This window comes from Rhinolophus ferrumequinum, chromosome 9 (genome assembly GCF_004115265.2).
Source record: "Rhinolophus ferrumequinum isolate MPI-CBG mRhiFer1 chromosome 9, mRhiFer1_v1.p, whole genome shotgun sequence".
Lineage (NCBI taxonomy): Eukaryota > Metazoa > Chordata > Mammalia > Chiroptera > Rhinolophidae > Rhinolophus > Rhinolophus ferrumequinum.
In genome coordinates, this window is record NC_046292.1 from 77,278,559 (window position 1) to 77,292,037 (window position 13,479).

At 39.6% G+C, this 13,479-nt stretch overlaps 1 protein-coding gene across 1 annotated transcript in view; it reads left to right on the forward strand.

Moving 5' to 3' along the window:
* The first annotated feature begins 2,633 nt into the window (after positions 1-2,633).
* The window catches only part of LOC117027347 (nuclear pore complex protein Nup153-like), a 71,833-nt gene continuing 60,987 nt past the window's right edge, over positions 2,634-13,479 (forward strand). Inside the window, exon 1 of the mRNA XM_033114997.1 lies at positions 2,634-3,262. Within this exon, the coding sequence (XP_032970888.1) occupies positions 3,152-3,262 (111 nt within the window). The 5' untranslated portion in view covers positions 2,634-3,151. The remainder of the gene's footprint in view (positions 3,263-13,479) is intronic.

The following is a 13,479-nucleotide window of genomic DNA, read 5'->3' on the forward strand; positions in this document are numbered from 1 at the left end:
TTCCAGGACTGCTTCAGAAACTGGCAAGAATGAAGGGATAAGTGTGTTCGAAGTGAGGGGGAATTAATGGCAATGTGTCTTTTACTGTAACTTTTTTTTTATTTAAACATTCACTGTATTGTTTGATCACGCTTCGTAGCTTCCAATTCTGTGAACTACAGAATCTCATAGGGTTTTAATAGATTAAATTTCATCGTTTAAAGAAACTATTTAATTATAAATACTAAATAATTATTCCCTTCCTCAAAAAAACTGTTACCTCCTAATATGGTTGAAGGATTTCAAGAATCCCTATTATTGTTCCATGCTATTGGATATTTTTTTCCAATTTACATGTAATATCTCTTAGAGAAATATTCAATAATTATTTGTATGTTTGAATATGGGCGAATTCTAAGTTTTCAAATCAGAATAACTTATTATAACTCGTTCTACTACTACTACTAATTCCTAACTGAAGAAGGATTTCTGACCAGAGATGTGTGAGGAACTCTAAGTTTGGTGATTTGTAACTTCAAACTGAATTTGAACAGAGGAACAATGTTTTTTTAGAATCCCAAACTTTGCACAGAAGTTAAGGCATCCCATAGTGAGGCTGAGTACTATTTCAGGGTTCAGTTAGGCAGTGGCAAATTTTGAATGCAAATTTCTTCTTGCCTCTTATTCCTTCTCTGTTGTCAAGACTGGTAAAGTTTGCAATAACTCAAGTCATACGAATGTGGGACTAATGTATTATTGTTCCCTCAAATATTGTTTTATTTCAAAGAAATAACTGAAAGGTGGGGTAAACAATTGAGATCAAGACTAACAGGGGATGTGGATTTCATCACATTTCCAAAAATCCCACCAATTTTCTATTCTGAAATTTTGTCTTGTTTGGCCTAGCTCTTTTGCATGTCCCTTTCTTTCAAACCTTGGCTATGAAGGCTGTCCCACACATTAATTTATAGTCCCCAAAAGGGATGATTTTGAGTTGCAGCCAGTATACTCTGCTATGCTGGAAATTCTGAGTCTGGTAGGGTGAAAGGGAAAAGGATGTGGCTATAGTTCAATTTCCTATATATGTAGCCCAGTTAAAGATTCAGGTAACATGTCTTCCCTGTGAGTTAACTTATTTGGAATTATTTTATTCTACTTGTCAAATACCTAGCTAAGAATTGTGAAAGAGAAACAATTATGTTTAAGAAGGATGAGGTGCTTCAGTTGGAAAAGTCTAGTGGTAAGGTAGTAGAGGCGGGCATGAAGCTAGAACAAGGAAGCAGAAGAGGAAGTAGATGAATTTTGTCTATCATATTTGGCAATTTTTAATAGTCTTGGTGCTTATGGTCACAGATGCCACTGAAAATTATTTGCTCTGTAAACCTATGCCTGATACAGCAAGATTCCTTAGGTGCTGAAAGGTATTACAAATTCCGAGGTACTGTAAGTTTGGTTTTATAATTTGACTTGTATGATTTATGCAGTGATTTAAAATTCCACAATGCTACACACCTAGTAAGTGATAGACTTGAAATTATTTATTTGGGACTCCAAAGCTATTTATAAGCTTTGAAGTCAATTGTCTCCAATGGAATATAAAGTCTGTTTTTTTGTTTTGTTTTGTTTTTCACAGTAGTTGATTTTTCTCCCTGATTATTTGGTTGTCTCAAATCTTAACAGAGAAGTTGGGTTATAGTCCTGCCTAGCTCTGTCAAACAAATGTGCTTTTTGAATTCTCTGGACTCCTGTCTGGTCCGTTGAATGAGGGTTGGACCACGTGGTCACCAAAGCCTTTCTAAGGGTTAGCTCCCACAATTTCTACATTTTGTGGATTCAGGCCTTGAGCCAAGCTCACTTATGCACTTTCCTAAATATAATGCCTTCTATTTGGGGTCAGTACTTTGTACTTTTATTACTGATAATATACTACTTACCTCTAATGTGAATCGATGTGTAGGTAATAATTGTAACCATTTATTGCATTTTTTGTATACCAGATAACAGATACTAAGTGCTCTACATAGATGATCACAACAGCTCTATAAAGTGGATTTTAAAGTTTCCAATTCATAAAGGAGGAATCCAAGGCTCAGGTTTTGCCTTATCCAAGGTCAAGCTAGAGTGGCAGAGCCAGAATTCCAACCCTTGTGTTTGATAACAAAGCCCCTATATTTTTAATGGAACATTAATGAAACTGTATATATTTTCTAATTCTGCTTGAGGATTAAAGATAATGGACACTGTTTTTTCAACCCCTTTTTTTCTTTTTATATTATTAGCTGCTTTGATTTTATTATCGTTTACTTTCTGCCCGCTTTATCAATGGGGAGAAGTAGAGTGGGAAGGAGGTTATTGCTTTGATATTACACGCCATTTTCAAAGTAAGTTGACAGCCAAGAGCAGTAAAAGGAGCAGAACCCCTGGCTTTGTGCCTCTGCGGCAACCCGCTCATCTTCTTCCGCTTCTTGCTTTCCGAGAAGTCGCTTACTTCCGTTGAACTACGTTGCCCAGCGTGCCCCGCGGCCGAGAGCGCGCGGGCTTAACCGGCCCTTCCTTCCTCCTCGCCAATCACCCGATCGCAGGGTGATGATGCAATTGTGTCGGGCGCTGACGAGTGACGGAGTTCTGGCTCGCGACCGCGGCGGCGGCCGTAGCAGCCGCAATAGGCACAACAGCAGCGGCGACTGCAGGGACGACGACGACGACGACGACGACGACGCCGGGGCGGGCGCTGTGCGCAGAGGGGAGGGGTAGGCGGGCGGCGCCGGCGGCTTCAACTGCGGCAGCCACGGCTAGGGCGGCGGAAGAAGAATCGCCATGAGCTGGCGGTCTAGTTAGGCCTAGCAGCGAGAGTGGCCGCTCTGGTTGTCCTCTGCGGGGGATCTCCATAGAGACCGTGACATACACAGAGGAGGTGGTCCGCCGGAGTCCGCCGGAACGGAGCCAGTTACTGGGCCTCTGTCGCCGCCACGGCCTTCCCAGCTGCCAGCGCGCATTTTCTCTTCACTCCGCTCGCAACCTCGCGGTTCCTGGTGTGCCTGTGCCCCACAGAGTGGGCAGCGCGGACGGACTTTTGGGTTGGGGCTGGGCGGGGGGGTGGCTCTAAGGCGGCCGCTTCTGCCTCTCCCGCCCCCTTGCCCGCCCCGGAGCGGGAAGCAGCCGAGGCTCAGCCATGGCCTCGGGAGCCGGAGGAGTAGGAGGGGGCGGTGGCGGCAAGATACGGTCGCGGCGTTGCCATCAGGGGCCAATTAAGCCTTACCAGCAAGGGCGACAAAAGCACCAGGTACGGGACCCCGACTCTTGGGTGGTTTAGCGGGTCGGGAACTCGGCGGGAGGGAACTGGAGGTGAGGGGCCCTGGTGCCCCACGTGGACGGGACCCGAGGGCTTGAGGAAAGGCTCGAGCGAGGCGGTAGGAGCTCAGGCCGCTGGGATGGCGATGGGAAGTGGTCTAAGACAGGCCGATCCTTGCAGCAAACACGTGTGGTTCCGGCCTCCGCTTCCCAACCCTCCCGGCCAGGGGCTTCCCCCAACAGGCACAGGGCGGGAACAGAAATTCTAGGCCCGTAATGCGCGCGTTTCTTTCGTTTTTGGCGGGGATTGGGGGGTTTGAGGGTATTACTCACGTCCTCTCGAGGGAGAAAGGAAAACGATGTGACTGGAGGCCCCTACACTTGTTTTCTTAGTCTCCCGCGTTTCAGTGTGTGTAGAAGGGGGCTGCCGCGAGGCATCTGTCTCCGGGGCACTGGGGATTAACCGGGGTGCTGTTACCCTAAAAGTGGAATAACCTAGTCTCAGCCTAGTGATTAATTCTCCCTCTCCCCCACTCTTGATCCCCCGATCTGAGAGCACTCGCTTAGATTTTTTTTTTCTTAGCCGGGTTATAGTTACGGTAGTAGTGGGGCATTTTGAAAGTCCCTCTCCACCCTTACGTCTTTTCTGCGCTGCGAGACACTTTCCTCGCCCCATATGCCCCTCCCCCACCTTGTATTTTGGAGGTTAGAATTGGCCATTATGCACAGTTGACCAGGACGCCACTTCTGATCTCATGCACAAAATATTTTAATATTATGGGGCGTATTCTAGAAGTTTAGGTACTTTTGACTCTCCAGGAATGTTGGTGCTCTTATAATTTAAGCACCTTGTACATTCAGGGGTGTTTGAAATCATGAAAAGGAATTTATCCTAATAAAAGTTATTTATAAAACTTCTCAGTGATATTAAGGTGCGAAGTAAGTGTGTCTTAAACTTGTTAAAAAACAAAAGTAGAACAAAAGGGTCTGATAACTTGTTGCATTCTCTTAAACGTAGACTTCCTAGATTGCTTTATTCTGGATGATGAATATGTGTTTGCTGGTGTTAAATTGTATCATTAAAAAACAGCATTTTGAAAGTAAAGACTTGGAAATTTTTAATAGTAAAATTGTGGTTTATAATTTTAAGTATTTTCCTACTAATGGTTAGAAGTCTTGGCATTACTATTAAATCCCGCCAGTTTTCTCTCATATATATAAAGAAAGTGCCTGGTTTTCAGATTTCTTTTTGAGGAACAGGGACTTGCAGGCAGATTTAAGATTAGAATTCAGGTCACAAGCCTGGCCATTTAACCTAATCCTTTTGTAGAATGGAAGTTAGACACATGCTTTTTGTTTCTCGTGAAGAATAGCTGTTTGCTTTCTTATATCTCCTTAAAGTTACTACATAAGAAAATGAAATGTTTTAAATACAGATCATTGGATGGTCTGGGCATTTTAGAAAGGAACTAATATATTCTAGGTGGCAAAAGTTATAATCACAGCTTATTTTTAAATGTACTTGGGTAAAAATCTAAATTTGGGGAGGTGATTCCTTAGCAACATAACACCTATGATCCAAATTGTCTTAAGAGTGGATAGGATTTTAGGCTTTGTAGTTCTGTTTTAGAGCATGATAATTGATCATTTCCCTCATCCAAAATACTTTCAGCTTCTTGCTTCAGTCATTTAATTGAAAAATAAAATAGATTTTTAGCTTTTGAATCAAGATAAAAGATGTTTGGGAGTTTCTTGATCAACAGTGGGGTGTTAATATTGGCAGAAAATAGCACATAAAAGTATCCAGGAATATACACAATAATATTATATGTAATATTACCGAGTTTTAAATCTGAAAATAAGGACTTTCTTTACTCCTTACTGGGACTTTTGTGGACTTACAGACTGACTACCTGCTTGCTGCTTACTACCCTAGGCTACCACCTCTGTTTTGCAGCAGCTGCTGAGTCATCATGAATAGCAAGCAATTTCATGACATGGCATGTTTTATATGAATGTTATTTGATTTAAGTGTCCAAGGGTTTCTGGGCAAAACTGGGGTTTTTGGTTGTGTAGTGGAGGGTTGGAATAAGAATGAGAGATCTGGCACTGTTAGCTAATGGAGGTTTGCCATTGCCTGTCAGGCCAACTGGCTTGTGCTGTCACGCATTACCTGTGACTTTTGCATGTGTTCCACTGACTTGTAATTTCCTGTTTTGACTTCTTCTGGATTAGCTCTGCTGAGATATATCTGAAGTTTATGTTTTTTTAACTTCTGATCATTAAAATGGCATCTTGAAGTTGTGGCGACAGAAATCCATTGTCTTACTCAATTAACTGAAGGTTAGGAACTTAAGAATGGTAGAAGCAAAAATGAATAACATCCCCGAATAATGTAAGTTGACTGTTTTCACTTGCCTTCTCTCCTACATGCCCCCCCCACCCCCCGCCCCCAATTCTTAGCCCACATACATTTAGGAAATGCTGTCATTTTTCTAGTTGGGAGTGAACCAGTCACTGAAGAGGATGTGGTTAGTTCATGTCACCTGATCAGTCCCCTTTCCGATTTCCTTTTGTGCAGATTGTCAGGCCCAGAAAGTCAGCTCTGGAGAAGTCAAGCTGCTTTTCTTAGTATCCACCCCAAAAGACTTGAGCCCATGGGCAAACCAGAACCTTGGCTCTGGTAGAACCTCCTGCCAGCCTCCTGGTGCAAGGGAACTACTTATTTTTGCCCTTTTTGGGAGGTGTGCTTCAGAGGTTTTATCTTCTGGTTTGGAGCTAAGGGAATCCATTCATTTTATCTTCCTAGGTTGTAGTTTGTCTTACAAGTCAGTTCCTGCATTAGCCTATTTGAAAAAGGAGGGGAGGAAACCCCATTTCTATTTAGAAACTTAGACCAGGAGTCTGCAAATGTTTTCTGTAAAGGGCCAGATAGTAAATATTTTAGGTTTGTTGCTGAAAGTTCTTTCCTTTGTTTTCACAACCGTTTAAAAAATGTAAAATCATTCTTAGCCTGAGGCCCGTGTAAAAGCCAGCCAAGGGCCGAATTTGGCCCACAGACCATGAGTTGCCTAAATAACACTCCTTTATATGTTAGTGTGGTTTTTTTTTGGTGGTGGTGTTTTGTTGGATTGCTACCTTCTATATAATACTTTGTTCCAAATAAGTATGTCCTACTTCGTATCTGATGACTAAAGAGTGTTCTCAGTTTTGAAAAGGAGGGATATTTAGAGGTTGAATACTGAACTCATTTCAGAAGTCACTAAGTAGTTTTGACTTATTTTATCTTTATTTGCTTTGTCCTAAATATTTAATTCTATCCATGGTAATACCCCGTTTCCCCAAAAATAAGACTTAGCTGGACAATCAGCTTTAATTCATCTTTTGGAGTAGAAATTAATATAAGACCCGATATTATAGGATAGTATAGTACAGTATAGTATAGTATAAGACCCGGTCTTATAATATAGTAAAATAAGACCAGGTCTTGTTAATTTTTGCTCCAAAAGATGCATTAAAGCTGATTGTCCGGCTAGGTCTTATTTCCGGCTAGGTCTTATTTTCGGGGAAACACAGTAGGAATGGAAAGAGTACTCTAATGGAGTCAAGTACTCAGGTTTGAATCGCTGTTCTGCCAGGACTTGTAATAAACCTGTAAATAAATACAAATTATTTAAGTTCTCTATGCTTAATTTACTCATCTGTAGAGTGGAAATTATTGTGAGGGTTAAATGAAATAATAGAAGTAAAGGTCTTAGATTAGGGCCTGGCATATAAAGTAAGGACTCATTTAAAATTATTGTGATTAAATAGATAGAACCTTTTGATTTAAATGTTTTAACTGCCTGTGAATTTTGCTACCTCTTTCTGGAGCTTTTTCCTTTACATACTGATGCTCAATTTTTTGTAGGCTCATATTGGATTAAGGACTTATTTGCTAAGTGATAAGACCAAACCTTAAATTATTATTACTTTCTTAAATACTTACTTTTAACATATTTTCCTTATAGAAACACCAGCCAATTAAGTGTATAGGGAAATAAATCCAAGTATTGAGTTGTTTGAAGAAACGGTGTATTTGGTTTGTGATGAGAGGCCCTTGTGTATTTTATGAATTTACCACATTGTCTAATAAGTGACAAAAGGGCCCAGGTGTTGTTTCCATTTCCTGGAAAGTTCCCTGATGAGGCAGGTATCTGTTAGGTTTAAGTAAAATGAAAACTTTGGTCTGATGTCCCTAATTGAAACCATTTTCATTAGGCACAGTATATTATTGGAAAAACATGATGACCTTGTATTCTCAGAAATGTTTTCTTTGTAGCTACTTAGTTAATGGTCATGGCTGTAGCAGGGTTTGAGAAGGGTTTTCTTTGTTGGGAAGCCCAGTTTAAAGTCTCGCCACCAGGTACAATTTACTGTGTTTACTGTCAGAACAGGACAGGACAGTGTCTTTTCTGTCTGTGCGAGGAGATATTCCAGTGTGTGTGTTAGTTTGCTTGATTTCACTGCTCTTTTCCACAGTATGATTTCAGAAATAAATCCTTACATCCTGTGTCAAGCAGATTGTGGATGAAAAGGGGCAATATCTTATAGGGAACTTTGGGTTAAACTGCTTTGGCCTTTTAGTGGGTCTCCTAAAGCTAGCTTGAAGGTCTTTTAGGGTCTCCTTTTCTTGTCCTTGTTGTTTGATTCCTGTTAATTATCTATTCACCACCTCTGTGATATGGATAACTGAAAATAAGAGACTAAGCCAGGCCATGTGTCTCCTTCATGCGTTAGTGACAGTATTGAAGGAAGTAGGAATCTGTGGCCCACTGTAGTTTCTGATTTTTTAGCCAGAGTAATGTAAATATTATGCCCACGTTTTTTTGGCTTGATCTCCTGAAGTTGAGAAGGAAAATGAAAAGTAGATTTTTAGTGGCTAGAAGGTTTTGGACTGGGAGATAGGGAAAGCTTGGCTGTTGACTGCCATTCTGGGGGTTGTAAAATATGACAACTAATAACTGGGATTTGTAGGTTAGATTCACTATTTAAGACTAGATTCAATATAACTGCATTAGAATTTGAATACTTCATTACCTTTTCCCCTCATGCAAATAACTGAGTGTTAAAGTCAGAATAGAGATGCATTTTTAAAAGAAGTAATGATAGAATGGGTATATTAAAAAACTGGCAAGAACTGAAAGATTACAATAGCATCTAACTTTTTACTCTAATTTAGTGTTTTTAGAATAGATATTTTTTAAGTCTCACGTGAAGTCTTGGGTTCTTACCTTTTTTTTTTTTTTTTTTTTATTTACTTGGGCTTGGAGGGAGCCGGGGGAACACTGAGTAAACAGACTATATGAAATAAGTTTCTAAAAGTTTGGAAAGGAGAGTCTAGTGGCATTGGAGTTCAGTGGGTAAGAAGAATGTGCACAGAACCGTGGAAGAGAACTAAGGGTCAGTGACAGGCCCCAAGGAAATAACGGCCGCTGAAAGAGCAGATAGAAGGAAAAAACAGCGGTGTATTCTGGGGGAATGGGGCTCCAGAACCTGAAGGCTGATGATGGATTATGTTTGATATTTATACTTAGAGAGGCAGTGAAGTTATTTGAGAAAGGAGATTTTATAGTCTGAGTACTACTGTTTAATAGAGGATATTGTAAGAAGAGAGTTGCACAGAACTGAAGTCAAGAAAAGTAGTAGGAATAGAGAGTTCTATGTAAGAAGAAGGAAGGCTGTATAGTAGTGATACAGAAGGAGTTGGTCATGTTGGAGAGATGTCTCTGGTTCTGAGATTTCCAACTGGTGAAAAGATATATAGGAAAATAAAATGTTTTTCATTAGAAAATCGTTGTGAGGAGAACTGACTGGGTGGTGAGCACATAATGGGATTTATAGATGATGTAATGCAGAATTGTATACCTGAAATCTATGTAATTTTACTAACAGTTGTCACCCCAATAAATAAAAAAAAAAATCCTTGTGAGTTTGGATTGTAGAAGAGCCTTTCCCCCACCTCAGCCTTCTTTCTTTAATCCTTGAATTCAGGTGAAATAGAATTTGAAAAGCTAATGTACTCACCACGCCTTAGACATGGGTTGTGCTTAATATATGTGTCGTTGACTTGATTTTACTTCTGACCCCCAAATTGAGTACTCTAATCTCAGTGGCATTTTGACGTATTTTGCCAAATGCAGAACCTTAGAGAGAAACGACCCAATCATTTTAACCAGTCTGAGTTTGAAGATTCACCCCTTTAATCCTTGAATTTAGCTTCATTAGTTGTGATTATGTTGTTAGGGTTACAAGGAGTATTTCTAAGATTTTAATGCTCCGTTTCTTTGTTGATTTTTCTAAGCCCTTCATTAATTTAGCTTTTTGGGGGGCTGCCTTTCTGCTTCTTTTCATTTAGTTGGTTTTGTATTATTTATCATTCCAGAGGATGGTTTCAATTTTCCCATGTTCTTGGATAGCTTCACATGTTGGTTTTTGAAGGAAGGATTATCAGTGTAGTGACAGAAATATTATTTGGTTAAGGTACAACTATTACACTGAGCAAATGTATTATTTATTTTTAAGTTCTAGAATCACTGATGTTCTTTTTCAAAACGTGTCATGGAATATTCATGTGTAGGAATAAGAGGTTGGTTGAGCAGTGCAGTCGTAGGTAAATTCAAACCACGCACCACCTAATCTGTGTGTGAGCAGACCTGGTGTCTGCGCTCACAGAGCCAATGCTAGTGCAGGTGATGGACAGACTGTAATTACATCCTGTTTGACAAATTGCCGTCCTTTAAGAAGTACGGGGCGCTGTTGGAGCATATAAGGGGGGGACTGCCCAGACTTGGAGGACCAGAGAAGGTTTTCTGTAGGAAAGCTTCCATGGATTTACATGGTGGCCATTATGTTTACCTCTGAAGCCTCTGACAGCAGGAAGGAAGCTGATCTGGTAAGGTGGGACTTTAGTGTGCACTCCTTAGGAGACAAAGATTAGACGTTCTTTGGTTATACAGTCAAAGGAATCTTTACTTCTACAAGGAAACGGTTTTTCCCCTTTGTCAGGCAGGGAAGTACTTCTCCAAATTTATTTAATAGACAGGGCTCCTTGCCTCTTTATGGTCTCCACCTAATTCTGTGCATAATCAGGAGTTTCTTTTTCCAGCAGTTTTAAAAAGTTGAATATTTGGTAGTTGGTTATTTACTATAAGTTGTTAATTCTTTACAACTAGAAATAAAGTAGTTTCAAAGATAGACTTTTATGTTTACTTGTGGTTTGAATTTCAAAGTTGGTATTATGAAGTAACTGTTCACAAAACTTGGTGTAATGGTCTGATGTATTTGATAATCATGGAAGTAGGGTGATCATTTAGGTAAACCTTTGTTGTAGTTAAGCTTATACTCAGGGTTTTGTTTACTCTGGCCTTAATTGGGATAATAGTCACTGAGTTTGTAGAGGATTTTAGTACACTGGTTCTCCACCTTTAATTTGCATAAGAAGCACCTCGAGAGCTTTCTAAAACAGACAGATTTCCATTTCTAACATGGTCAGGGCAACACCACAGATGCTGATCTAAAGACTCCAGTTTGAGGACCACTCTGTTAGTATGTTTACAGTATCTCTCTGTATATGTACATACATATATATATATCCTATAGAATAAAAGATTACACATAGGTTCTCACACGTACACGTGTACACACGCACATGATTTAAGGGAAATTTTGAAGAATTAAAAAAATTATTTAAGGTTTATTAGATTTTGCAGTCATTAAACAGTTACTAGAAGCTTCGTCAGCATGTACCAAGGACACTGCTGTATTTGAGTCTTGGCACTTTTTGTTCGCTTAGATTTATAAAACTTCACTAGAAATTTGCATGGCTCATTCCTCACCTTTTTCAGGTTTTTGCTTATATAAAATACCTATCCCATTTGGCTTCCCTTCCTTATTCTTGCCCGTAGCACCAAATGATGATGTTATATGTTACATATTATATTTATTTGTCCCCCTAACTTAGAATATAAGCTCCAAGAAGGCAGGAACTCGTTCCCTGCTGTCTCCCCAGTGTTCTGTGTCTGACATGTAGTATGGGACCCGTAAGTACTGACTGAGTGAGCTGAGTGAAGAAAAGCAATGTCTGCTGTTACATCTATGAGTTAAATAAGATTCTAAAATAGTCCCCAAACATATCTTCTTTTCTGGCCTATTTGTGGACTTCTTTAAGAGATAAAGGTTGGTTGTAACTTTTGGGTGCTGCCCTAATCATGGTACATGTGTTCCATTGCTTATAAAGTAGATGAGTCAAACTGATACATGGACTGTTTAATTTTCATTTTAATCATACAAAAACTCTGACAAGTAGCACTACTGTATCAGTACCTTAGGGGCCCATCAAGAAACAGACACTCTGAATGATTGAATGGAAACGTCTTTTAAGAGAGTCTACTTAGAGATATGCTGGTGGTTAAAGGAATAAATACGGGGTGGCAGGAGGCCCAGAGACTAGCAATAGCAGAAGCTGCCGTCATCCCTCAGACTGGAAGGATAAGGGGAAGAAATGGTGTCAGGAGTGGAGGAGGGGCCACCTGGCAAGAGCTGTAGTTTTAGAGATGGGGCGCTTAATCGGAGGGAGCACAGGAGGAAAGACCTCTTTCCTCCCGTCCTCAAATATCTGGTGTCTGTCAGGGGCCACACCCTCCAGAAGCCAGTTTGGTGGGACAGTTTCTCAAGACTAGAATGAGGGATGGGCACGTGAAGCCCAGTACAGCATCAATCTGTGATTTGGTAGATTTTATTGTGTAGGAAAAGCTAAATTTATGAAGAGAAGTGAGCGGATAGACAGAAAAATCAGTAAGTAATAGTACAGGTGAAAATCATGGCTAAAGTTTGAGAAACACTGGGGAGACTGTTCTGTAAGCCACACTGTGTTCTGTACAGTCCACTGGATGATTTGTTTTTCTCATTCATTTTAGAATTTTTTATTATATATTTTAATGATTGTCAGACTAGTGCTCCACGTTATATGTTTTCCAGATAATAGAATGTTAAGACTTGTAACACATAATTTTATTCACATCTTTTAGAGGGATTTTCCCCCAAAGTAAATATATTGTAGTTTAATTAAATGTGTCTAATTTCCTAATCTCTTTAACGAGAATGGTGGTTCTGAAACTTGAGCACCCATCAGAATCCCTTGGGGGCGTTTGTTAAAACAGGTGAGCCTACCTGCTGAGTGTAGTAGGGCTGGGATAGGGCTTGGGGCAATAGTGATACCTTGTTTCCCGGAAAATAAGACCTAGCCGGATCATCAACTCTAATGCGCCTTTTCCTGCAAAAGTTAATGTAAAACTCGTTATATTATATTATATTATATTATATTGGACCGGGTCTAACATAATATATAATTGGGAAGTAGGAGGAGGGTAGTGATCAGGTTCCAATATATTAAATTTTGCACCAAAAGATGCATTAGAGTTGATGTTTCGGCTAGGTCTTATTTTTGGGGAAACACAGTACGTTGGTTAGATTTTAGTTAAGAAAAGGCAAGGTCTGCAAGCAGTTAATGAGCTTTAGGGAATGAGCTTTATTATATCCATTTTGACTGTTCAGTTTTGTGTGCTGATTATTCTGCACAGAAATCTAACGCTGCCCCAGAAGTGGCCTTTGGTTAAGTATGGTGTTCATTTTAAGTCTCCATCTGTAAAGTGACCCTGTTAATACTGACATCATAAAATTATTGTGAGGAGTAAATTGAATAAGATTTATATGCAGCTTTGAATAGTTAGTGCCTGGAGCATAGAAAGCTGCAATAAATATTAATACTGATAGTTGTCACGACACATTTTTTTCACTCCTATTAAAAGTTACCGTAATAAAATTATTTCCTCAAATTTTCAGGCAACACTTGGTATAACGAAATTTTACCATCAAAAAATATCGGAGATTATTTATTGAATTTATTATGCTGTCAGTCGTCTATTGTCTTTTTAAAAAAAAGGCTCGTATTTTTGTCTAGATTTTTGTACTTCTTAAAAGATTGCAATAAAATAATTGCTTGAGGAAGCTATTGAAGGTATTGTTTATATTGCTTTAATATGCTGGGATCAAAATGGATGCCTTTTCTCTGGGATTATAACATTTTAGTGCATATCTCAATACTAAATTTAAAGTTATATTTCTCATGGGGTAGCCTATTGGAGTTTTTTAAGGATTAGAATAACATGG